The 22,601-nt window shown below is 59.9% G+C and overlaps 1 protein-coding gene and 1 long non-coding RNA gene across 2 annotated transcripts; one reads left to right on the forward strand and one right to left on the reverse strand.

Moving 5' to 3' along the window:
* Window positions 1–1,407: 1,407 nt before the first annotated feature.
* Window positions 1,408–6,615, forward strand: LOC133627011 (UPF0598 protein C8orf82 homolog). The gene is made up of 4 exons (XM_062009655.1): window positions 1,408–1,418; window positions 3,864–3,910; window positions 5,912–6,273; window positions 6,601–6,615. The coding sequence occupies exons 1-4, from the start codon at window positions 1,408–1,410 to the stop codon at window positions 6,613–6,615; spliced, it is 435 nt and encodes a 144-aa protein (XP_061865639.1).
* Window positions 6,616–7,790: 1,175 nt separating this feature from the next.
* On the reverse strand, window positions 7,791–10,290 carry LOC133627083 (uncharacterized). The gene is made up of 2 exons (XR_009819930.1): window positions 10,249–10,290; window positions 7,791–8,429 (listed from the first exon to the last, which is right to left on the reverse strand). It is a non-coding gene; the product is annotated as an uncharacterized LOC133627083 (long non-coding RNA).
* Between the last annotated feature and the right edge of the window lie 12,311 nt (window positions 10,291–22,601).

Raw genomic sequence — 22,601 nt, forward strand, 5'->3', positions numbered from 1 at the left:
CAGGGGTGGGAGAAGCCGCTGGTGCGGGAGTGGAGCACCCAGGGAAGGTCCATCAGGGGACCAGAGGGACAAGTGGCCCTGTGCCAGGAGAGGCCCAGCCCGTGGGGGCTCATGGTGGAGCTGGATTGGCCCAGGAGTGGGTGCTGGGGATGCCCCCCGTGCCCTGGGTGGCTGGTGGTGGCCAGTGGCCCACCCTTGGGGTGCTGGAGGAGCTGGGGAGGTCACGGTGGCCATCCCTGGCAGCGTTGTACCCATCTCACCTGACCCTGGCCCCAGAGGACCTGTCTCAGCACCACCATGTCTGCTTGGCCCTGCTGGACCCACCACAGGACCCATCATCTCAGCTTTGAAAGACACATCTTGACACCCATCATCTCTTCTGGTCCAGCCCAGCTCATCTTGGCATCTGGAATCGCTGCTTGGTTTTGGTGCCCCTCATCTCCTCCTGCCCAGCTCATCTTGGCCCCCATCACCTTCTCCAGGTCCTGCCCAGCCCATCTTGGCTCCCATCACCTTCTCTAGGTCCTGCCCAGCCCATCTTGGCTCCCATCACCTTCTCCAGGCCCTGCTCAGCTCATCTTGGCCCCCATCACCTTCTCCAGGTCCTGCCCAGCCCATCTTGGCTCCCATCACCTTCTCCAGGCCCTGCTCAGCTCATCTTGGCCCCCATCACCTTTGCTTCTCCTGGATGCACCTTGGCACCCTCAATCTCCTGGTTCTGACCAACCAGTCCTGGTGCCCCTCATCTCTTTGCCCAGCTTGACCCATCTTGGTGCCCACCATCTTCTCCTGCTCCTGCCCATCCCATCTTGGCACCATCTTGCTTCTCCTGGACCCGTTCTGGTGCCCATCACCTCCCCCTGCCCAACCCATCTTGGTGCTCCCCTCATCTTGTCCTGGTCTTCCTGGACCCATCTTGGCACCCATCATCTCCTCCTGCTCCTCTTGCACCCACCTTGGTGCCCATCACCTCCTCCAGCACCCACCCACCCCCAGTGGCACCCAACACCCCCTCCTGGACCCCCCAGTGCCCTCATCTCCCCCATCCCCACCCACCTGGCACTGGCAGGTGCCCCCCAAAGCCACCCCCAAGTGCCTTCGGGTGACATGGGATGGTGAGGGTGGGGGGCACCCACAGGGGAGGGGGCACCCCAGGAGCACCCATGGGTGGGGAGGGGGTGGGGTGGGACAGGACACCCATCAGAGTCCAGAGATGTATAAAGAGAGTTATTAATTAGAAGCCCCTAATTATCAACCCAGATGCTGATTTCTCCTCGGGGTTGGGGGTCCATGGAGGGGAAGGGGGGGGGTCCCCAAAGTGGAGAGTCTTCAAGGTGGGTGTCACAAGGAAGGGGGTCCCCAAAGTGGGAGTCCTTAAGGTGGGAGGGGTCCCCAAAGTTGAGGGGGATGTCCCCAAGGTGGGTGTCACTAAGGTGGGGGTGTCCCCAAAGTAGGGAGAGGGGATCCCCAAGATGGGTGTCCCCAGGGGGAGGTCCTCAAGGTGGGTGTCACCGAGGTGGGGGGGTCCCCAAGGCGCAGAGTGTCCCCAGGGTGAGGGGGGATCCCCAAGGCACAGGGGGTCCCCGAGGTGGATGTCACAGGGTGAGGGGGGTCCCGGGGTGGGGGGACCCCCAGCGCTACCTCCCAGCTCTGCTCACTGCCAGGCGTGGGGGGGAGGGGGCACAGGGGGAGAGTGGGGGGTGACACCGGTGTGTGGGGGGGGTCCCCCAGGGCCGGGAGGGGTCCCCACTTCCTCTGTTCCCATTTAACCCTTCCCCCCCTCAGCTTTTGTATTTCCCCTCTCTCTTTTTCCCCTTTTTCTCCCTTTTTTTCCGTTTCAGCCTTTTATTTATTATGAAGCCGACTCCGAGCATCTCCCCGAGTCCCCCCACCCCCGCGGCTGTGGGACCCTCCCCGCGCGTGGGCCGGGGGCGTGGGGGGGGGGGGGATCCAGATTGGGGGGAGGGGTCCAGAGGCACCACCCCCCGCCCCTCCCCCCACGGCGTGTGAATAAAAAGCGTCTGGCCGGTGCTGCTCGTTCCCTCTGGAGCCCGTCAGTGGGGGACTGCGGGGGGCTACGGCGGGCTATATGGGCTATAAGGGGGCTATGGGGGGCTGTAGGGGCTATGCTGAGGCTATGGGGGGCTACCAAGATACTATGGGGGCTATGAGGGCTATGGGGGGCTATGAAGGGGCTATAGGGACTATGAGAACGCTATGGGGGGCTATGAAGGGGCTATAGGGACTATGAGAAGGCTATGGGGGGCTATGAAGGGGCTATAGGGGCTATGAGGATGCTATGGGGGGCTATGGGAGCTATGAGGGGTTTATAGTGGCTATAGGGGCTATGAAGAGACTATGGGGGGCTATGAGGGGGCTATAGGGGCTATGAGGATGCTATGGGGGGCTATGGGAGCTATGAGGGGTTTATAGGGGCTATGAAGAGACTATGGGGGGCTATGAGGGGGCTATAGGGGCTATGAGGATGCTATGGGGGCTATGGGGGGCTATGAAGGGGCTATAGGGGCTCTGAGGAGGCTATGAAGGGGCTACAGGGACTATGAGAAGGCTATGGGGGGCTATGAAGGGGCTATAGGGGCTATGAGAAGGCTATGGGGAGATATATATGGTGTCTATAGGCTTCGGGGATGCCTATAGGGATATATGTGGGTGCCTACAGACTTATGGGGGTGTCTGTATGGTCATGTGTGTGTCTATAGGGATACGTGTGTGTGTGTCAGTAGGGTTATGGGGGTGTCTATAGGGATATATGTGGGTGCCTATATGGTTATGGGGGATGCCTATAGGGATCTATGGGGGTGTCTATAGGGTTAAGGGGGTGTCTGTAAGGTTATGGGGGTGTCTCTAGGGGTACGTAGGAGTGTCAGTAGGGTTATGGGGGTGTCTGTAGGGATATATGTGGGTGTCTATAGGGTTAAGGGGGTGTCTGTAAGGTTAAGGGGGTGTCTGTATGAGTGTCAGTAGGGTTATGGGATGTCTCTAGGGATATATGTGGGTGTCTATAGGGTTAAAGGGGTGTCTGTAAGGATCCGAGAGGATCCCCAATGGATCCTGGGCAGAACCCCCCAAAAAAAAGACCTCAACGGACCCAGGATAGAGGCTGGATGGATGCCGGATGGATCCCAAACGGATCCCAGCACAGAACCCAAACAGATCCTGGACAGTCTCCCCCAAAAAGACCTAAATGGACCCAGAGCAGAGGCTGGATGGATCCCAAATGGATCCCAGGCAACCTCCCCCTCCCCAAAAGGCTCTGAATAGACCCAGGATACAGCCTGGATGGATCCCAGCCCAGAGACAAAACAGATCCTGGATAAACCCCCCCAAAAAGACCCTAAATGGACCCAGGGCACAATCTGGATGGATCCCAGCCCAGAGACAAAACAGATCCTGGACAACCCCCCCCCAAAAAGACCCTAAATGGACCCAGGGCACAACCTGGATGGATCCCAGCCCAGAGACAAAACAGATCCTTGATAACCCCTCCCCAAAAAGACCCTAAATGGACCCAGGACACAACCTGGATGGATCCCAGCCCAGAGACAAAACAGATCCTGGACAACCCCCGCCCCCCAAAAGACCCTAAATGGACCCAGGGCAGAGCCTGGATGGATCCCAGACAAACCCCCCCCTCCCCAAAAGGCTCTAAATGGACCCAGGACACAACCTGGATGGATCCCAGCCCAGAGACAAAACGGATCCTGGACAAAACCCCCATAAAAAGACTGTAAATGGACCCAGGGCAGAGCCTGGATGGCCCCTGGATGGATCCCAGCCAGATCCCATTTGGCCCTTGCACCTGCTTTGGGATTTTGAGGCTTTTCCCCTTTTTTTCTGCAGCTTTTCCTGGATGACACCAAAGTGAAGAACTTCATCACTTGCTTCAAAGGTACTGGGATCCCCCCAAATCCTCCCCCTCAAAAATGACCCCTCAAAATGCCCCCAAAAACCAAAATCCTCCCCAAATTATCCCCCAGATCCTCTCTGACCCCTTCCAAAGACCCAAATCCCACCCTAAAACCCCCACAAATAAGCCTCCCAAATCCCCCCAAAAAACCAAACCCCAACTCCCCCCGACCTCAAAAGCCCCCAAATCCCAACAATCCCCCTCAAATCCCCCCAGAGCATCCCAAAACCTCCCAAATCCCCCCCAAAAAGCCCCCAAATTCTCTCCAACCCCCCCAAAAATGTCAAATCCACCCAAACCCCCCAAAATATCCCCCCAAACAATCCCCAAAGTCTCCAAATCCCCTCAAATCACCCCAAAAAACACAAAAGCCCCCCAGAAACCCCCAAATCCTCTCCAGTCCCCCCAAAATAAATCCCCCAAAAATCCCAAAAGCCCCCAAATCCCCAAAAAACCCCAAATCCCCTCCAACTCTCTCCAAAAACAATCAAAATCCCCCCAACCCCCCCAAATCTCCTCAGAACCCCTCCAAAAAAACCAAATCACCCCAAAATCCCTCCTCCCCATCACCATTCAGTAGCGTTTTAGCCTTAATTAGGGTCTTTAATTAGAGACTCATCTTTATTTGGGGTCTGATCTGTATTGGGGGGCTGTGGGGTGGGGAGAAGATACTCTCATCCCCTTCATGGCCTTCGTAGGTGCCAAAACATCCTCCTCTCAACCTAATTTGCATATTAATCACCACCTTAATTAACCACTTCCTGCCCTTAATTGCTCCCAGGCACTTGGTAACACTGATCCCTACTCCCCCCCAAACCTCCCTCAGCCCCTTCAAATCGCTTTCCCATTAAGGAACACCCCCCTTTCTCCGGTGTTAATTAGGGGAGGGTGTGAGATTAATTAAAGTTGCCTTCCTCACTCACCTGGAGCTGAACCCTGGCAGCCTCTATGGGAGGGTTCATTATGGAGAATTGGGGGTTAGTTAGGAGGGTTGGGGTTAATTATGGAGAGTTGGGGGTTAATTAGGAGGGTGGAAGTTAATTAGGAGGTTTAGGGGTTGATTAGTGGGGTTACTTAGGGTCCATCCTGGCAGGTATCACCTTCCTCTTCCTCACTCCCTTAGCAGTGGTTGTTCTGAGCAGGTTTAATCATGAGAGGACTGAGGGTTGGAGGTTAATTAGGAGGGTTGGAGGTTAAATTAGGAGGGTTGGAGGTTAATTAAGAGCACTGGGGGTTAATTGTGGGAAGGGGTTATCCCAGCAGACGTTGCCTTTCTCATCTTCTTCTTCCTCACCCTCCCTTAGAATCGCAGTGGTTGTTTTGAGGGGGTTAACCATGGGGGGACTGGGGGTTAGTTAGGGGCGTTGGAGGTTAATTAGGGGGATTGGAGGTTAATTAGGAGCACAGGGAGTTAATTCAGGGAAGGGGTTAATGATGGTTTATCCCAGCAGACGTTGCCTTCCTCCTCCTCATCTTCTTCTTCCTCACCCTCCCTTAGAACCGCAGTTGTTCCAAGTGGGTTAATCATGGGGACACTGGGGGTTAGTTAGGGGGGCTGGAGGTTAATTAGGAGGGTTGGAGGTTAATTAGGAGCACACGGAGTTAATTGTGGGAAGGGGTTAATGATGGTTTATCCCAGCAGACGTTGCCTTCCTCATCTTCTTCTTCCTCACCCTCCCTTCGCAGCACTGCAGCAGTTCCAAGTGGGTTAATCATGGGGGGACTGAGGGTTAGTTAGGGGGCTGGAGGTTAATTAGGAGGGTTAGGTTAATTAGGAGCGCTGGAGGTTAATTGTGGGAAGGGGTTAATGATGGTTTATCCCAGCAGACGTTGCCTTCCTCCTCCTCTTCTTCCTCACCCTCCCTTCGCAGCACCGCAGCGGCCGTTCCCAGCGGGCTAACCACGAGCGGCGATGCGGCTTAATTAAAAGGGGGGGCTGTTAATTAAGGAGAGGCGCGGGTTAATGAGGGTCCATCCCGGCAGACGTGACCTTCCTCACGTTCTTCTTCACGCGGCTGGAGCCGAACCGCAGCGGCCGCTACGAGCGCGAATTCCCGTTCGTGTCCCGCTGCGGCGCGGAGCGCAACTTCCTGCGCTGCGAGCACAGACCCATCGTCTTCACCCGCCTCCTGCCCCCGGACGCCTCCTCCTCAGCCTCCTCCTGCTCCCGCCGCGCCGTGCTGTCGTTCTGCGGCGGCGGGGAGCGGCTGGCCGTGCCGTTCCGGCCCGAGGCGCTGGTGATGCTGCCGGAGAACGGGCGCTTGTACCACCCGGCGCCGGGCCGGGCGGGGGGCGCGGGGCCGGTGCGCTCGGCGCTGGCTCTGGAGTGGGGGGTCCCGCTTGGAGTACGAGCAGGGGCCGGAGCAGCCCCCGACTCACTTTTGGTGGGAGGGGAAGAGGTATCGGCTCACGGGGGAGCTGGTGGAGCTGCTGCGGGGAGGGGAAGGGGCGGGGGAGGCGGAGAGCGGCGGGGCCGCGGGGCGGGGGTGAGGCTTGGAGGGGGTGGGAAGGGGCATTGCATAGCCCCGGGCGAGGAGGAGGAGGAGGAGGAGGAGGCAGAGCTGGTGCTCAGCCACACCGTGTGGCTGATGCTGTGGTGAGGTGCCACAGCACCTGTGCCGGTGCCAGGGATGTGGGTGTTGTGTGTGGGTCCCCCCACTGTGATATTAAAGGTCTCTGGCAATTGAAATGAGCCCAGAGGTGATGGGTGCCACTGCAGCAGTGTGGGTGCAGCTGTGGAGAGGTTGGTGCTGCTATGGTGAGGTTGGTGCAGCTGTGGTGGGTGACACGGTGCTACTGCCACAGTGTGGGTGTCCCCATGGGTGCTGCCACGGTGACAGTGTTGCTGCCACACTGTGGGTGCCACTGTGGTGATGTTGGCTGGTGTGTAGAGGGAAGGGAGGTTCTTCAGAGGGATGTGGCCATGGGCTGAGGTTGCCCGAGGGCAAGGAGCCAGCAGAGTGCCCAAGGGGGCAAGAAGGCCAGTGGCAGCCTGGCTGGGCTGAGCAGTGGGGTGGCAGCAGCCCCAGGGCAGGGATTGTCCCCTGTGCTGGGCCCTGGGGAGGCTGCAGCTCCAGGGCTGTGTCAGTGCTGGGCCCCTCACTCACTGCCACAGGGACACTGAGGGGCTGCAGCTCCAGGGCTGTGTCAGTGCTGGGCCCCTCACTCACTGCCACAGGGACACTGAGGGGCTGCAGCTCCAGGGCTGTGCTCAGTGCTGGCCCCTCACTCACTGCCACAGGGACACTGAGGGGCTGCAGCTCCAGGGCTGTGCTCAGTGCTGGGCCCCCTCACTCACTGCCACAGGGACACTGAGGGGCTGCAGGGAGAGGAGAAGATGCACTGGGAAGCTCTGGGCTAAATGAGGGTACCTGAGGCAAAGGTTCAGTCTGCAGAGAACGAGGCTCAGAGGAGATCTGATCACTCTGACTCCCTGGCTGTGGCTGAGAGGGTCGGTCTCTGCTGCCAAGTTAAAAGCTACAGGCCAAGAGGAAAGGGGCTCAGGGTGCCCCAGGGGAGGTTGAGGCTGGAGCTGAGGCAGAACTGTTTCCCTGAGAGGGGTGTCAGCCCCTGTGCCAGGCTGCCCAGGGAGCTGGGGGAGTGCCCAGCCCTGGAGGGGTCCCAGAGCCATGGGGCTGAGGTGCTTGAGGGCCGTGGCTCAGTGGTGGCTGTGGCACTGTGGGGTCAGGGTTGGACTCCAGCAGCTCAAAGGGCTTTTCCATCTGTAATGATTCTCTGGTCAGTGCCCTGTGTGCCAGAACAGCAGCCAGCTCTCTCCTTGGTCCATTAAAAGCAGAAGAGCTCCATCCCCTCCGCTGAGCTCTGCCACTTCCTCCTGCCAAGCATCCCAGGAGGACTTGGGTTAATCGGGCAAGGTGGGGTTGGCTTTAATGAACTCACCATAACCGAGTGGCACAGCCCAGAGCCCGGCACAGCGCCCCGAGGTGAAGCTTCCCTGGGGGGGGGATGCTACAAGCTGAACTAGTCGATGGCTCCGTAGCGCTGGAGGCTGGTCGCCCACACAGCGTCTGCTCTACCCGCGCTCGCCAGCAGCCGGCACAGCTCCCGCTGCAGCGTGTGAAGGTTTTGGGGTCCCTCCCCCAGCGGGCAGCTTACCCCAGGAGCTGCCTGAGTCTCCCAGAAAGCCTGGAGGAGTACAAATCGAGTTCCTTGAGGGCAGGCAGGGCCCGGAGGTGAGCGGCCAAGCAGCGGATGCCGGCGTCCGTGCCCGGGGGCCGTGCGGCGCACGTCCAGGTTGCTGTAGGGCAGCTTGAGGCTGCGCAGCGCGGGGAAGCGGCCGAGGTGAGGCAGCACTTCGCACAGCCCCGCCAGCCCCAGGTTGTTGAAGCGTAAAACAACTCTGCGGACGGCAGCAGGCTCCAGGGAGTCCAGCAGGGAGACGACGGTGGAGACGGAGAGCTCCTCGGCGTGGAAGTCGCGGCAGAGCAGGCGCAGGGGGGCGCAGGGCGAGCGGAGGGCGGCGCGCAGCAATAGGGCACCCCTAAGCCAGCCCCCATCAATAGGGCATCCTATAGCACCCCTAAGCCAGCCCCCATCAATAGGGCATCTTAGAGCACCCCTAACCCAGCCCTCTATCTATAGGGCATCCTATAGCACCTCTAATCCAGCCCCCCATCAATAGGGCACCCCACAGCACCCCTAGATCTGCACCTCATCAATAGGGTAACCCCCCTAACCCAGCCCTCTCTCAATAGGACATCCCATAGCACTCCTAACCCTATCCCCCATTAATAGGGCACCCTATAGCACTCCTAACCCAGCTCCCCATCAATAGGGAACGCCAGGGCAGGACCCATGACCCACCCCTCTTAATGAGGGGTACCCCCAGCACCCCATAAAGGAAGCCTACAGCAGGATCTCCAACACCCCCCTTCCCTCCCTGGGCCCCCCTGTGCTGCCCTCACACCCCTCGACCCCCCTCAGCTGCCCTCACCCCCCCCAATCCCCGGGGTCCCCTTCAGCTGCCCTCACCCCCCCCAATCCCCGAGGTCCCCTTCATCTGCCCTCAACCCCCCAATCCCCGAGGTCCCCTTCAGCTGCCCTCACGCCTCCCCAGTCCCCGGGGACCCCTCAGTTGCCCTGACTCCCCCCAATCCCCGAGGCCCCCCTCAGCTGCCCTCACCCCCCCCAATCCCCGGCGCCCCCCTCAGCTGCCCTCACCCCCCCCAATCCCCGGCGTCCCCCTCAGCTGCCCTCACCCGCGCCCAATCTCCGGGGCCCCCTTCAGCTGCCCTCACGCCCCCCAATCCCTGAGGCCCCCCTCAGCTGCCCTCACCCCCACCAATCCCCGGCGTCCCCCTCAGCTGCCCTCACGCCCCCCCACTCCCCGAGGACCCCTCAGCTGCCCTCACGCCCCCTCAATCCCCGGGGTCCCCCTCAGCTGCCCTCACGCCCCCCAATCCCCGGGGTCCCCCTCAGCTGCCCTCACATCCCCCAATCCCCGGGGTCCCCCTCAGCTGCCCTCACGCCCCCCTAATCTCCGAGGCCCCCCTCAGCTGCCCTCACGCCCCCCCAATCTCCGGGGTCCCCTTCAGCTGCCCTCACGCCCCCCAGTCCCCGGGGACCCCTTAGCTGCCCTCACGCCCCCTCAATCCCCGGGGTCCCCCTCAGTTGCCCTCACGCCCCCCAATCCCCGGGGTCCCCCTCAGCTGCCCTCACATCCCCCAATCCCCGGGGTCCCCCTCAGCTGCCCTCATGCCCCCCTAATCTCCGAGGCCCCCCTCAGCTGCCCTCACGCCCCCCCAATCTCCAGGGTCCCCTTCAGCTGCCCTCACGCCCCCCAGTCCCCGGGAACCCCTCAGCTGCCCTCACGCCCCCCCAATCCCCGGGGTCCCCCTCAGCTGCCCTCACCCCCCCAATCCCTGAGGCCCCCCTCAGCTGCCCTCACACCCCCAATCCCCGGGGTCCCCCTCAGCTACCCTCACGCCCCCCCAATCCCCGAGGACCCCTCAGCTACCCTCACGCCCCCCAGTCCCCGGGGTCCCCCTCAGCTGCCCTCACACCCCCAATCCCCGGGGTCCCCCTCAGCTGCCCTCACGCCCCCCCAATCCCCGAGGACCCCTCAGCTACCCTCACGCCCCCCAATCCCCGGGGTCCCCCTCAGCTGCCCTCACACCCCCAATCCCCGGGGTCCCCCTCAGCTGCCCTCACCCCCCCCAGTCCCCAGGGTCTCCCTCAGCTGCCCTCACGCCCCCCCAATCCCCGAGGACCCCTCAGCTACCCTCACGCCCCCCCAATCCCCGGGGTCCCCCTCAGCTGCCCTCACGCCCCCCCAATCCCCGGGGTCCCCCTCAGCTCACCTCCCGCTTCCGCCGGATCCTTCACGGCCGCGCTTCCAGGCATGCGCACTGCACCCCGGCACCGCCCCTCCGCCAATCAGAGCGAGAGTTTCACCACGGAAGGCGGGCCCGGCGTCGTTACTAGGTGCCGCCTGCGATCCTCGCCCGCCCATTGGCTGCGCCGTGTCTGTCATCGCTTCCTCCCTTCTTATTGGCTGAAGGGCGGCGGCAGCGGGAAGTTCGATCTGAGGCTCAGCGCGTTGGCAGCCCTGCACTGGCCTCTCTGCAGGTTGGGGGGGGGGGAATAGTGGGGGCGTGGTCTGCTGAGGGGGAACTGGAGACTGGCGGGGTTCTGAGGGGAAAAGCGCGGGCTTGGCGGAGTCTGCAGTGGAAAAGTGGAGGTTCGGTGGGGTTTTGAGGGCGAAAGTGGGGTTTTGATGGGGTTCTGAGGGGAAAAGTGGAGTTTTGAGAGGAAAAGTGGGGGGTTTGTGAATTTCTGAGGAACAAGTGGGAATTTGGAGGAGCTTGGAGGGGAAAAGTGGGGTTTGGTGGAGTGTTGAGGGGAAAAGTGGAGATTTGTGGGGTTCTGAGGGGAAAAGTGGGGGTTTGGTGGAGTGTTGAGGGGAAAAGTGTTTTTTTTTGTGGGGTTCTGAGGGGAATAAAGGTTTTTGTAGAGCTTTAAGGAGAAAAGAGTGGGGTTGGTTGTCTGCTGAGAGGGAACAGTGGAGATTGGTGGGGTTCTGAGGGGAAAAGTGGGGGTTTGGTGGAGTGTTGAGGGGAAAAGTGGGGATTTTGTGGGGTTCTGAGGGGAATAAAGGTTTTTGTAGAGCTTTAAGGAGAAAAGAGTGGGGTTGGTTGTCTGCTGAGGGGGAAAAGTGGAGATTGGTGGGGTTCTGAGGGGAAAAGTGGGGTTTTGGTGGAGTGTTGAGAAGAACAGTGGGTTTTACTGGAGTTTTGAGGGGAAAAGTGGGGGTTTGGTGCAGTTTTGAGGGGGAAAGAGGGGGTTTGGTGGAGTGTTGAGAAGAAAAGTGGTTTTTTGGTGTGGTTCTGAGGGGAATAAAGGTTTTTGTAGAGCTTTAAGGAGAAAAGAGTGGGGTTGGTGGTCTGCTGAGGGGGAACAGTGGAGATTGGTGGGGTTCTGAGGGGAAAAGTGGGGATTTGGTGGAGTCTGGAGTGGAAAGGTGGAGATTCAGTGGGTTTTTGAGGGCAAAGTGGGTTTTTAATGGGGTTCTGAGGGGAAAAGTGGAGTTTTGGTGGAGTTTTGAGAGGAAAAGTGAGGGGTTTTGTGAATTTCTGAGGAACAAGTGGGAATTTGGAGGAGCTTGGAGGGGAAAAGTGGGGATTTGGTGGAGTGTTGAGGGGAAAAGTGTTTTTTTTGTGGGGTTCTGAGGGGAATAAAGGTTTTTGTAGAGCTTTAAGGAGAAAAGAGTGGGGTTGGTTGTCTGCTGAGGGGGAACAGTGGAGATTGGTGGGGTTCTGAGGGGAAAAGTGGGGGTTTGGTGGAGTGTTGAGGGGAAAAGTGTTTTTTTGTGGGGTTCTGAGGGGAATAAAGGTTTTTGTAGAGCTTTAAGGAGAAAAGAGTGGGGTTGGTTGTCTGCTGAGGGGGAACAGTGGAGATTGGTGGGGTTCTGAGGGGAAAAGTGGGGGTTTGGTGGAGTGTTGAGGGGAAAAGTGTTTTTTTGTGGGGTTCTGAGGGGAATAAAGGTTTTTGTAGAGCTTTAAGGAGAAAAGAGTGGGGTTGGTTGTCTGCTGAGGGGGAACAGTGGAGATTGGTGGGGTTCTGAGGGGAAAAGTGGGGATTTGGTGGAGTCTGGAGTGGAAAGGTGGAGGTTCAGTGGGTTTTCAGAGCGAAAGTGGGTTTTTGATGGGGTTCTGAGGGGAAAAGTGGGGTTTTGGTGGAGCGTTGAGGGGAAAAGTGGGGTTTTAGTGGAGTTTGGAGTGAAAAAGTGGCGATTTGGTGAATTTTTGAGGGTAAAAGGTTTTTGGTGTGGTTCTGAGGGGAAAAATGGGTTTTGGTGGAGTTTTAAGAAGAAAAGAGTGGGGTTGGTTGTCTGGTGAGGGGGAACAGTGGAGATTGGTGGGGTTCTGAGGGGAAAAGTGCGGGCTTGGTGGAGTCTGGAGTGGAAAAGTGGAGGTTCGGTGGGGTTTTGAGGGCAAAAGTGGGTTTTTGATGGGATTCTGAGGGGAAAAGTGGAGTTTTGGTGGAGTTTTGAGAGGAAAAGTTGGGGGTTTGTGAATTTCTGAGGAACAAGTGGGAATTTGGAGGAGCTTGGAGGAGAAAAGTGGGGGTTTCGTCGAGTTTTGAGGGGAAAAGTGGGGATTTTGTGGAGTGTTGAGAAGAAAAGGGGTTTTAGTGGAGTTCTGAGTGAAAAAGTGGCGATTTGGAGGATTTTTGAGGGTAAAAGTAAGTTTTTGGTGTGGTTCTGAGAGGAAAAATGGGTTTTGGCAGAGTTTTGAGGGCAACAGTGGGTTTTACTGGAGTTTTCAAATGAAAAGTGGGGATTTGGTGGAGTTTTGAGGGGAAAAGTGGTTTTTTTTTGTGGGGTTCTGAGGGGAATAAAGGTTTTTGTAGAGTTTTAAGGAGAAAAGAGTGGGGTTGGTTGTCTGCGGACGGAGAAAAGTGGAGATTTGTGGGGTTCTGAGGGGAAAAGTGGGGGTTTGGTGGAGTCTGGAGTGGAAAGGTGGAGGTTCAGTGGGGTTTTGAGGGCAAAAGTGGGTTTTTGATGGGGTTCTGAGGGGAAAAGTGGAGTTTTGGTGGAGTTTTCAGATGAAAAGTGGGTTTTTTTGTGGAGTGTTGAGAAGAACAGTGGGTTTTACTGGAGTTTGGAGTGAAAAAGTGGGGGTTTTGTGGAGTGTTGAGAAGAAAAGGGGTTTTAGTGGAGTTTGGAGTGAAAAAGTGGGGATTTGATGAATTTTTGAGAGTAAAAGTAGGGTTTTGGTGTGGATCTGAGGTGAAAATGAGTTTTTCTGGGGTTTTAAGGGGAAAAGTAAGGTTCTGGTGGAGTGTTGAGGGCAAAAGTGGGGTTTTGGTGAGATTCTGAGAGGAAAGAATTGGGTTTTGATGGTGTTGTGGGGAGAAAGTGGGATTGTGGTGTAGTCTTGAGAGGAAAACTGGGTTTTGGCAGAGTTTTGAGGGCAAAAGTGGGGGATTTGTGGACTTCTGAGGAACAAGTGGGAATTAGGAGGAGCTTTGAGGGGGAAAGTGAAGTTTTGGTGGAGTGTTGAGGGAAAAAGTGGGGTTTTGGTGGAGCTTGGAGTGAAAATTGGAGGTTCAATGGGTTTTTGAGGGCGAAAGTGGATTTTTGATGGGATTCTGAGGGGGAAAATGGATTTTTTTGTGGAGTTTTAAGTGGAAAAGTGGAGGTTTGAGAAGAAAAGTGGGGATTTGGTGGACTTAAGAGGAACAAGTGGGATTTTGGAGGAGCTTTGAGGGGAAAAGTGGAGTTTTGGTGGGGTTTTTAGATTAAAAGTGTGGGTTTGGTGTATTTTTAAGGGCAAATGTGGGATTTTGTGGACTTTGGAGTGGTAAAGTGTGGGTTTGGTGGATATTTGGGGCCAAAGCGGGGTGTCTTGTGGTTCTGAGGGAAAAAAGAGAGGGTTTGGTGGTCCACTGAAAGGAAAATGAGTTTTTGTGGAGTTTTAAGGGGAAAAGCGGGGTTTTGGTGGGGTTTTAAGATGAAAAATGCGGTTTTGGTGGAGTTTTCAGATGAAAAGTGGAGTTTTGGTGGAGTGTTGAGGGGAAAAGTGTGGTTTTAGTGGACCTTGGAGTGAAAAAGTGGAGATTTGGTGGATTTTTGAGGGCAAAAGTGGGTTTTTTGTGGGATTCTGAGGAGAAAAAGGGTTTTTTGTAGAGTTTTAAGGAGAAAAGAGGGGCGTTGGAGTTCTGCTGAGTTGGAAAAGATGCAGATTGGTGGGGTTCTGAGGCACCAGTGGGATTTTGGGGGAGCTTTGAGGGGAAAAGTGGAGTTTTGTTGGTGTTTTCAGATGACAAGTGTGGTTTTAGTGGAGTTTGGAGTGAAAAAGTGGGGGGTTGGTGGATATTTGAGGGCAAAAGTGGGTTTTTGATGGGGTTCTGAGGGGAAGATGGGTTTTTGTGGAGTGTTGAGGGGAAAAGTGGTGCTTTGGTGGGGTTCTGACAAAAAAGTTGGGCTTTGGTGTAGTTTTGAGGGGAAAAGTGAGCTTTTTGTGAGTTTTGAAGGGAAATGTTGGGGTTTGGTGGAGTTTTAAGGGGGAAAAAGTGGGATTTTGGTGGAGTTCTGAGGGGAAAATTGGGGAGGTGATTTGAGGGGAAAAAAAAGTAGTGTTTTTGTGGTGGTGTTTGGACAAAAAGATAGAATATTGGGGTTTTGGTGGTGAAATCTCTACCAGGAGGCTGCAGTGAGCTGGAGGTCGGTCTCTGCTCCCAGCTAGTGAGTGACGGGCCAAGAGGAAAGGGGCTCAGGGTGCCCCAGGGGAGGTTGAGGCGGGAGCTGAGGCAGAACTGTTTCCCTGAGAGGGGTGTCAGCCGCTGTGCCAGGCTGCCCAGGGAGCTGGGGGAGTGCCCAGCCCTGGAGGGACCCCGAAGCCCTGGAGCTGAGGTGCTGAGGGCTGTGGGTCAGTGGTAGCCGTGGCAGGGTGAGGGCTCAGGGCTGGGCTCCAGCAGCTCAAAGGGCTTTTCTAACCCAAATGATTCTGTGGTTTGCTCCCTGCAGCTGTGGCATCATCACAGATGCCAGTCCTGGGTCGCTCAGCACCATCTGCTGCCACGGCCTCCGCGGCCGCTACGTCACCGTCACCATCCTGGGCCGGGAGGAGCAGTTCACTCTCTGTGAGGTCGAGGTCTACACTGTCCACCCCGAGCCATGAGGGGCTTTTAAGGGGGACAAGGTGAGGAGTTTCCCCCCTGGCACCAGGACCCTCTGACATCAGATGCCCCTGGAGGCTCCCTGTCGTCAGAACCACCCTAATAAACATCCCCACGGGGCCTCTTTGTGCATCACCATCCCCATCCCATAGGCTCCAGAGGACCATGGCATCACCATCCGCACCCCGTGGGCTCCACAGGACCATGGCATCACCATCCCCACCCCACAGGCTCCAGAGGACCATGACATCACCATCTCCACCCCACGGGCTCCAGAGGACCATGGCATCACCATCCCCACCCCACGGGACCTCCAGCCTCTTTCCATCACCACCCTTGAGGCCCATGGGGTTCCACCATCCTCATCCCCACTCTGTGGCTCCCCAGGACCTGTGGTGGCCACCTCGGGGTGGGGGTGGCCGTGGGAGGTCACTCACTCGCCCGTGAAGCCTTTGGAGATGGAGTGGAAGGAGGCGAGTTCCACCGAGTCCAGGTAGGGCGGCCCCATCTCTGTCAGCACCTTCCTGAAGGAGTGGAAGGCCGAACCCTCAGCATACACATTGTCCTGGTACACCTGGAGGAGGGGGGAAACTGGTGGGGTTACCTAGATGTTGGGGTCCACCTCACATACCCCCCGAGTCTGAGGGTCCCACTCACCTCATCAGCCATGAGGAAGAGCCTCTCCTCGAAGGCGAATTTGATGACGGCCTCAATGCACTGACGGCTCTGGACCTGCCCTGGGAGGGGGGAGAAGGGGGGAGGTTGGCATAGCGGAGTGGGGGGGTCCAGCCCCACTCCCACCATGGGTTTGGGGGGCCCAGTCCTGCTCCTGATGGGTTTTGGGGGGCTCAATCCCTTTTCCTGATAGGTTTGGGGGCCCAGTCTTGCTCCCTATGGGTTTGGGGTATGGGCTCAGCCCCACTCCTGATGGGTTTTAGGGGGCTCAGTCTAGTTTCCCATGGGTATGGGGGGGCTTAGACCCCCTCTCCTGATAGGTTTGGGGGACCCAAACTGCCTCCCTATAGATTTGGGAGGAGAGTCATCCCCACTCCTGATGGGTTTGGGGGGGCTTAGCCCCTGCTCCTGATGGGTTTTGGGGCCTTCACCCCACTCCTAATGGATCTGAGGGGACTCAGTCCCACTTCCTATGGCTTTTGGAGGGTCTCGACCCAGTTCTTGGGTATGTTTTGGAGGTCTTAGTAGGACCAGTAAAGCACTGGGGGTCTCAGAATGGGACTGGGAAGGCACTGGGAGCTCACAGCCCTGGTACCAGAAGGGTACTGGGGGCTCCCAGTCCAGCCCTATGTCTCAGTCGTGGGATCTCAAACTTCAAACTTGAGGTCCCAGTCCAGGGGTCCCAGCCCTGAGGTCCCAGAGCAGTGATGGTGCCACAAAAACAGTTTTGGGGTCCCGGTTCAGGTGGAGTCTCAGCCCAGGGATCCCAGCTTCAAACTCAAGGTCTCAGCTCCAAATTTGGGGGCTCAGATCAGGGGTCTCCAGATCAGCCCTGAGGTCCCAGACCAACCCTGATGTCCCATCACACTCCCAGGGTCCTATCCCTGGAGTCCAGTCCTTTCTCAGTCCCATCCCACCCCAGAGTCCCATCCCAGCCTCAGAGTCCCATCTTATTCCAAGGGTCCTATCCCTGGAGTCTGATCCCTTCCCAGTCCCATCTCATCCCCAGAGTCCCATTCCAATCTCAAGATCTAATTCCATCGCATTACTGGGGTCCCATCCCAACCACAGGGTCCCATCCCAGCCCCAGGGTCCTATCCCCAGGGTCCCATCCCAGTCCCAGGATCCCATCCCATCCCTGAGATCCCACCCCTGGGGTCCCATCCCACCCCTGGGGTCCCATCCCATCCCTGAGGTCCCATCGCAGTCCCATCCCATCCCATCCCTGGGGTCCTATCCTAACCTCAGGATCCCATCCCTGGAGTCCCATCCCATCCCTGGGGTCCCATCCCATCCCACCCCTGAAGTCCCATCCCTGGGGTCCCATCCCAACCTCAGGGTCCCGTCCCACCCCTGGGGACGCATCCCACCCCTGGGGTCCCATCCCAGTCTCATCCCACCCCTGGAGTCCCATCCCAGTCCTATACCATCCGACCCCTGAGGTCCCACCCCTGGGGTCCCATCCCATCCCACCCCTGGGGTCCCATCCAGTCCCACCCCACACCTGGGGTCCCATCAGGTCCCACCCCACCCCTGGGGACCCATCCCACCCCACCCCTGGCGACTCATCACACCCCTGGGGTCCCATCCAGTCCCATACCACCCCTGGGGTCCCATCCAGTCCCATCCAAACCCTGGGGTCCCATCACACCCCTGAAGTCCCATCCAAACCTCAGGGTCCCATCCAAACCTCAGGGTCCCATCCCAACCTCAGGGTCCCATCCCACCCCTGGGGTCCCACCCCTGCGGTCGCATCCCACCCCTGGGGTCCCATCCCAGTGTCATCTCACCCCTGGAGTCCCACCCCAGTCCTATACCATCCCACCCCTAAGGTCCAACCCCTGTGGTCCCATCCCATCCCAGCCCTGGGATCTCATCCAGTCCCATTCCATCCCATGCCATCCCACCCCTGGGGTCCCATCCCATCTCACCCCTGGGGTCCGATCCCACCCCACCCCTGGATACTCATCCCACCCCTGGGGTCCCATCCCATCCCAGCCCTGGGGTCCCATCCCTACCCTGGGGTTCCATCCAGTCCCATCCCACCCCTGGGGTCCCATCCCACCCCTGGGGTTCCATCCCATCCCACCCCTTGGGACCCATCCCAACCCTAGGGTCCCATCCCAACCCATCCCACCCCTTGGGTCCCATCCCACCCCTGGGGTCCCATCAGATCCCATCCCACCCCTGAAGTTCCATCCCTGGGGTCCCATCCAAACCTCAGTGTCCCATCCAAACCTCAGGGTCCCATCCCACCCCTGGGGTCCCATCGCAGTGTCATCCCAACCCTGGAGTCCCATCCCACTTCTATCCCGTCCCACCCCTGGGGTCCCATCCAGTCCCATCCCACCCAACCCCTGGGGTCCCATCCAGTCCCATCTCACCCCTGGGGTCACATCCAGTCTCATCCCACCCCTGGGGTCCCATCCCGTCCTACCCCTGGGGTCCCATCCAATCCCATCCCGAACCCTGGGGTCCCATCCCATCCCACCCCTGAAGTCCCATCCCTGAAGTCCCATCCCTGGGGTCCCATCCCTGGGGTCCCATCCCAGTCCTATCCCATACCACCCCTGAGGTCCCACCCCTGGGGTCCTATCCCATCCCACCCCTGGGGACCCATCCCACCCCTGGGGACCCATCCCACCCCTGGGGTCCCATCCCACCCCTGGAGACTCATCCCATCCCTGGTGTCCCATCCCATCCCACCCCTTGGGTCCCAACCAGTCCCATCCCATCCCAAACGTGGGGTCCCCTCCCATCCCACCCCTGGGGTCCCATCCCATTCCATCCCATCCCACCCCTGGGGTCCCATCCCATCCCACCCCTGGGGTCCCATCCAGTCCCATCCCAATCCTGGGGTCCCATCCCACCCCTGAACTCCCATCCTTGGGGTCCCATCCAAACCTCAGGGTCCCATCCCACCCCTGGGGTCCCACCCCTGGGGTCCCACCCCTGGGGTCGCATCCCATCCCTGGATGGGACCCCAGGGGCGGAATGGGACTGGATGGGACCCCAGGGGTGGGATGGGACCCCAGGTTTGGGATGGGATGGGACTGGATGGGACCCCAGGGGTGGGATGGGATGGGACCCCAGGGGTGGGATGAGTCTCCAGGGGTGGGATGGGGTGGGATGGGACCCCAGGGGTGGGATGAGTCTCCAGGGGTGGGATGGGGTGGGATGGGACCCCAGGGGTGGGGTGAGTCCCCAGGGGTGGGATGGGATGCGACCCCAGGGGTGGGATGGGACCCCAGGGGTGGGATGGGACTCGATGGGACCCATCCCAGTCCTGAGGTCCCACCCCTGGGCTCCCATCCCGTCCCACCCCTGGGATCCCATCCCACCCCTGGAGTCCCTCCCCTGGGGTCCCATCCCAGTGTCATCCCACCCCTGGAGTCCCATCCCAGTCCTATCCCATCCCACCCCTGAGGTCCCACCCCTGGGGTCCCATCCCATCCCAGCCCTGGGGTCCCATCCAGTCCCATCCCACTCCTGGGGTCCCATCCCATCCCACCCTGTGGGGTCCCATCCCATCCCATCCCACCCTGTGGGGTCCCATCCCATCCCACTCCTGGGGTCCCATCTCATCCCACCCCTTGGGTCCCATCCCACCCCTTGGGTCCCATCCCACCCCTGCGGACTCACCCCATCCCACCCCTGGGGTCCCATCCCATCCCACCCCTGGGGACTCATCCCACCCCTGGGGTCCCATCCCATCCCATCCCATCCCATCCCACGCCTGGGTTCCCATCCCATCCCAACCCTGGGGTCCTATCCCAACTCTGGGGTTCCATCCGACCCCTGGGGTCCCATCCCATCCCACCCCTGGGGTCCCATCCCACCCCTTGGGTCCCATCCCACCCCTGGGGCCCCATCCCATCCCACCCCTGGGGTCCCATCCCACCCCTTGGGTCCCATCCCATTCCATCCCATCCCACCCCTTGGGTCCCATCCCACCCCTGGGGTCCCATCCTATTACACCCCTGAGGACTCGTCCCACCCCTTGGGTCCCATCCTATCCCACCCCTGGGGTCCTATCCAGTCCCATCCCACCCCATCCCTGGGGTCCCATCCCACCCCATCCCTGGGGTCCCATCCAGTCCCATCCCAACCCTGGAGTCCCATCCCACCCCTCAAGTCCCAGCCCTGGGGTCCCATCCCAACCTCAGGGTCCCATCCCACCCGTGGGGTCCCACCCCTGCAGTCGCATCCCAACCCTGGGGTCCCATCCCAGTGTCATCCCACCCTTGGAGTCCCATCCCAGTCCTATCCCATCCCACCCCTGGGGTCCCATCCCATCCCAGCCCTGGGGTCCCATCCAGTCCCAACCCATGCCATTCCATCCCATCCCACCCCTGGGGACTCATCCCACCCCTGGGGTCCGGTCCCATCCCATCCCGTCCCATCCCATCCCATCCCATCCCATCCCATCCCATCCCATCCCATCCCATCCCATCCCACGCCTGGGGTCCCATCCCATCCCACCCCTTGGTTCCCATCCTATCCCACCCCTGGGGTCCTATCCAGTCCCATCCCACTGCACCCCTGGGGTCCCATCCCACCCCATCCCTGGGGTCCCATCCCACCCCTGGGGTCCCATCCAGTCCCATCCCAACCCTGGAGTCCCATCCCACCCCTCAAGTCCCAGCCCTGGGGTCCCATCCCAACCTCAGGGTCCCATCCCACCCGTGGGGTCCCACCCCTGCAGTCGCATCCCAACCCTGGGGTCCCATCCCAGTGTCATCCCACCCTTGGAGTCCCATCCCAGTCCCATCCCATCCCAGCCCTGGGGTCCCATCCAGTCCCATCCCACCCCTGGGGTCCCATCCCATCCCATCCCTGGGGTCCGATCCCACCCCACCCCTGGATACTCATCCCACCCCTGGGTTCCCATCCCATCCCATCCCACCCCTGGGGTCCCATCCCATCCCACCCCTGGGGTCCCATCCTATCTCACCCCTGTGGACTCATCCCACCCCTGGGGTCCAATCCAATCCCATCCCACCCCTGAGGTCCCAGCCCTGGGGTCCCATCCCATCCCATCCCTGGGGTCCCATCCCTACCCTGGGGTTCCATCCAGTCCCATCCCACCCCTGGGGTCCCATCCCACCCCTGGGGTTCCATCCCATCCCACCCCTTGGGACCCATCCCAACCCTAGGGTCCCATCCCATCCCATCCCACCCCTTGGGTCCCATCCCACCCCTGGGGTCCTATCCCATCCCACCCCTGGGGACCCATCCCACCCCTGGGGACCCATCCCACCCCTGGGGTCCCATCCCACCCCTGGAGACTCATCCCATCCCTGGTGTCCCATCCCATCCCACCCCTTGGGTCCCAACCAGTCCCATCCCATCCCAAACGTGGGGTCCCCTCCCATCCCACCCCTGGGGTCCCATCCCATTCCATCCCATCCCACCCCTGGGGTCCCATCCCATCCCACCCCTGGGGTCCCATCCCATCCCACCCCTGGGGTCCCATCCAGTCCCATCCCAATCCTGGGGTCCCATCCCACCCCTGAACTCCCATCCTTGGGGTCCCATCCAAACCTCAGGGTCCCATCCCACCCCTGGGGTCCCACCCCTGGGGTCCCACCCCTGGGGTCGCATCCCATCCCTGGATGGGACCCCAGGGGCGGAATGGGACTGGATGGGACCCCAGGGGTGGGATGGGACCCCAGGTTTGGGATGGGATGGGACTGGATGGGACCCCAGGGGTGGGATGGGATGGGACCCCAGGGGTGGGATGAGTCTCCAGGGGTGGGATGGCGTGGGATGGGACCTCAGGGGTGGGATGGGACCCCAGGGGTGGGGTGAGTCCCCAGGGGTGGGATGGGATGCGACCCCAGGGGTGGGATGGGACCCCAGGGGTGGGATGGGACTCGATGGGACCCATCCCAGTCCTGAGGTCCCACCCCTGGGCTCCCATCCCGTCCCACCCCTGGGATCCCATCCCACCCCTGGAGTCCCTCCCCTGGGGTCCCATCCCAGTGTCATCCCACCCCTGGAGTCCCATCCCAGTCCTATCCCATCCCACCCCTGAGGTCCCACCCCTGGGGTCCCATCCCATCCCACCCTGTGGGGTCCCATCCCATCCCACTCCTGGGGTCCCATCTCATCCCACCCCTTGGGTCCCATCCCACCCCTTGGGTCCCATCCCACCCCTGCGGACTCACCCCATCCCACCCCTGGGGTCCCATCCCATCCCACCCCTGGGGACTCATCCCACCCCTGGGGTCCCATCCCATCCCATCCCATCCCATCCCACGCCTGGGTTCCCATCCCATCCCAACCCTGGGGTCCTATCCCAACTCTGGGGTTCCATCCGACCCCTGGGGTCCCATCCCATCCCACCCCTGGGGTCCCATCCCACCCCTTGGGTCCCATCCCACCCCTGGGGCCCCATCCCATCCCACCCCTGGGGTCCCATCCCACCCCTTGGGTCCCATCCCATTCCATCCCATCCCACCCCTTGGGTCCCATCCCACCCCTGGGGTCCCATCCTATTACACCCCTGAGGACTCGTCCCACCCCTTGGGTCCCATCCTATCCCACCCCTGGGGTCCTATCCAGTCCCATCCCACCCCATCCCTGGGGTCCCATCCCACCCCATCCCTGGGGTCCCATCCAGTCCCATCCCAACCCTGGAGTCCCATCCCACCCCTCAAGTCCCAGCCCTGGGGTCCCATCCCAACCTCAGGGTCCCATCCCACCCGTGGGGTCCCACCCCTGCAGTCGCATCCCAACCCTGGGGTCCCATCCCAGTGTCATCCCACCCTTGGAGTCCCATCCCAGTCCTATCCCATCCCACCCCTGGGGTCCCATCCCATCCCAGCCCTGGGGTCCCATCCAGTCCCAACCC

Source organism: Colius striatus, chromosome 17 (assembly GCF_028858725.1).
Source record: "Colius striatus isolate bColStr4 chromosome 17, bColStr4.1.hap1, whole genome shotgun sequence".
Lineage (NCBI taxonomy): Eukaryota > Metazoa > Chordata > Aves > Coliiformes > Coliidae > Colius > Colius striatus.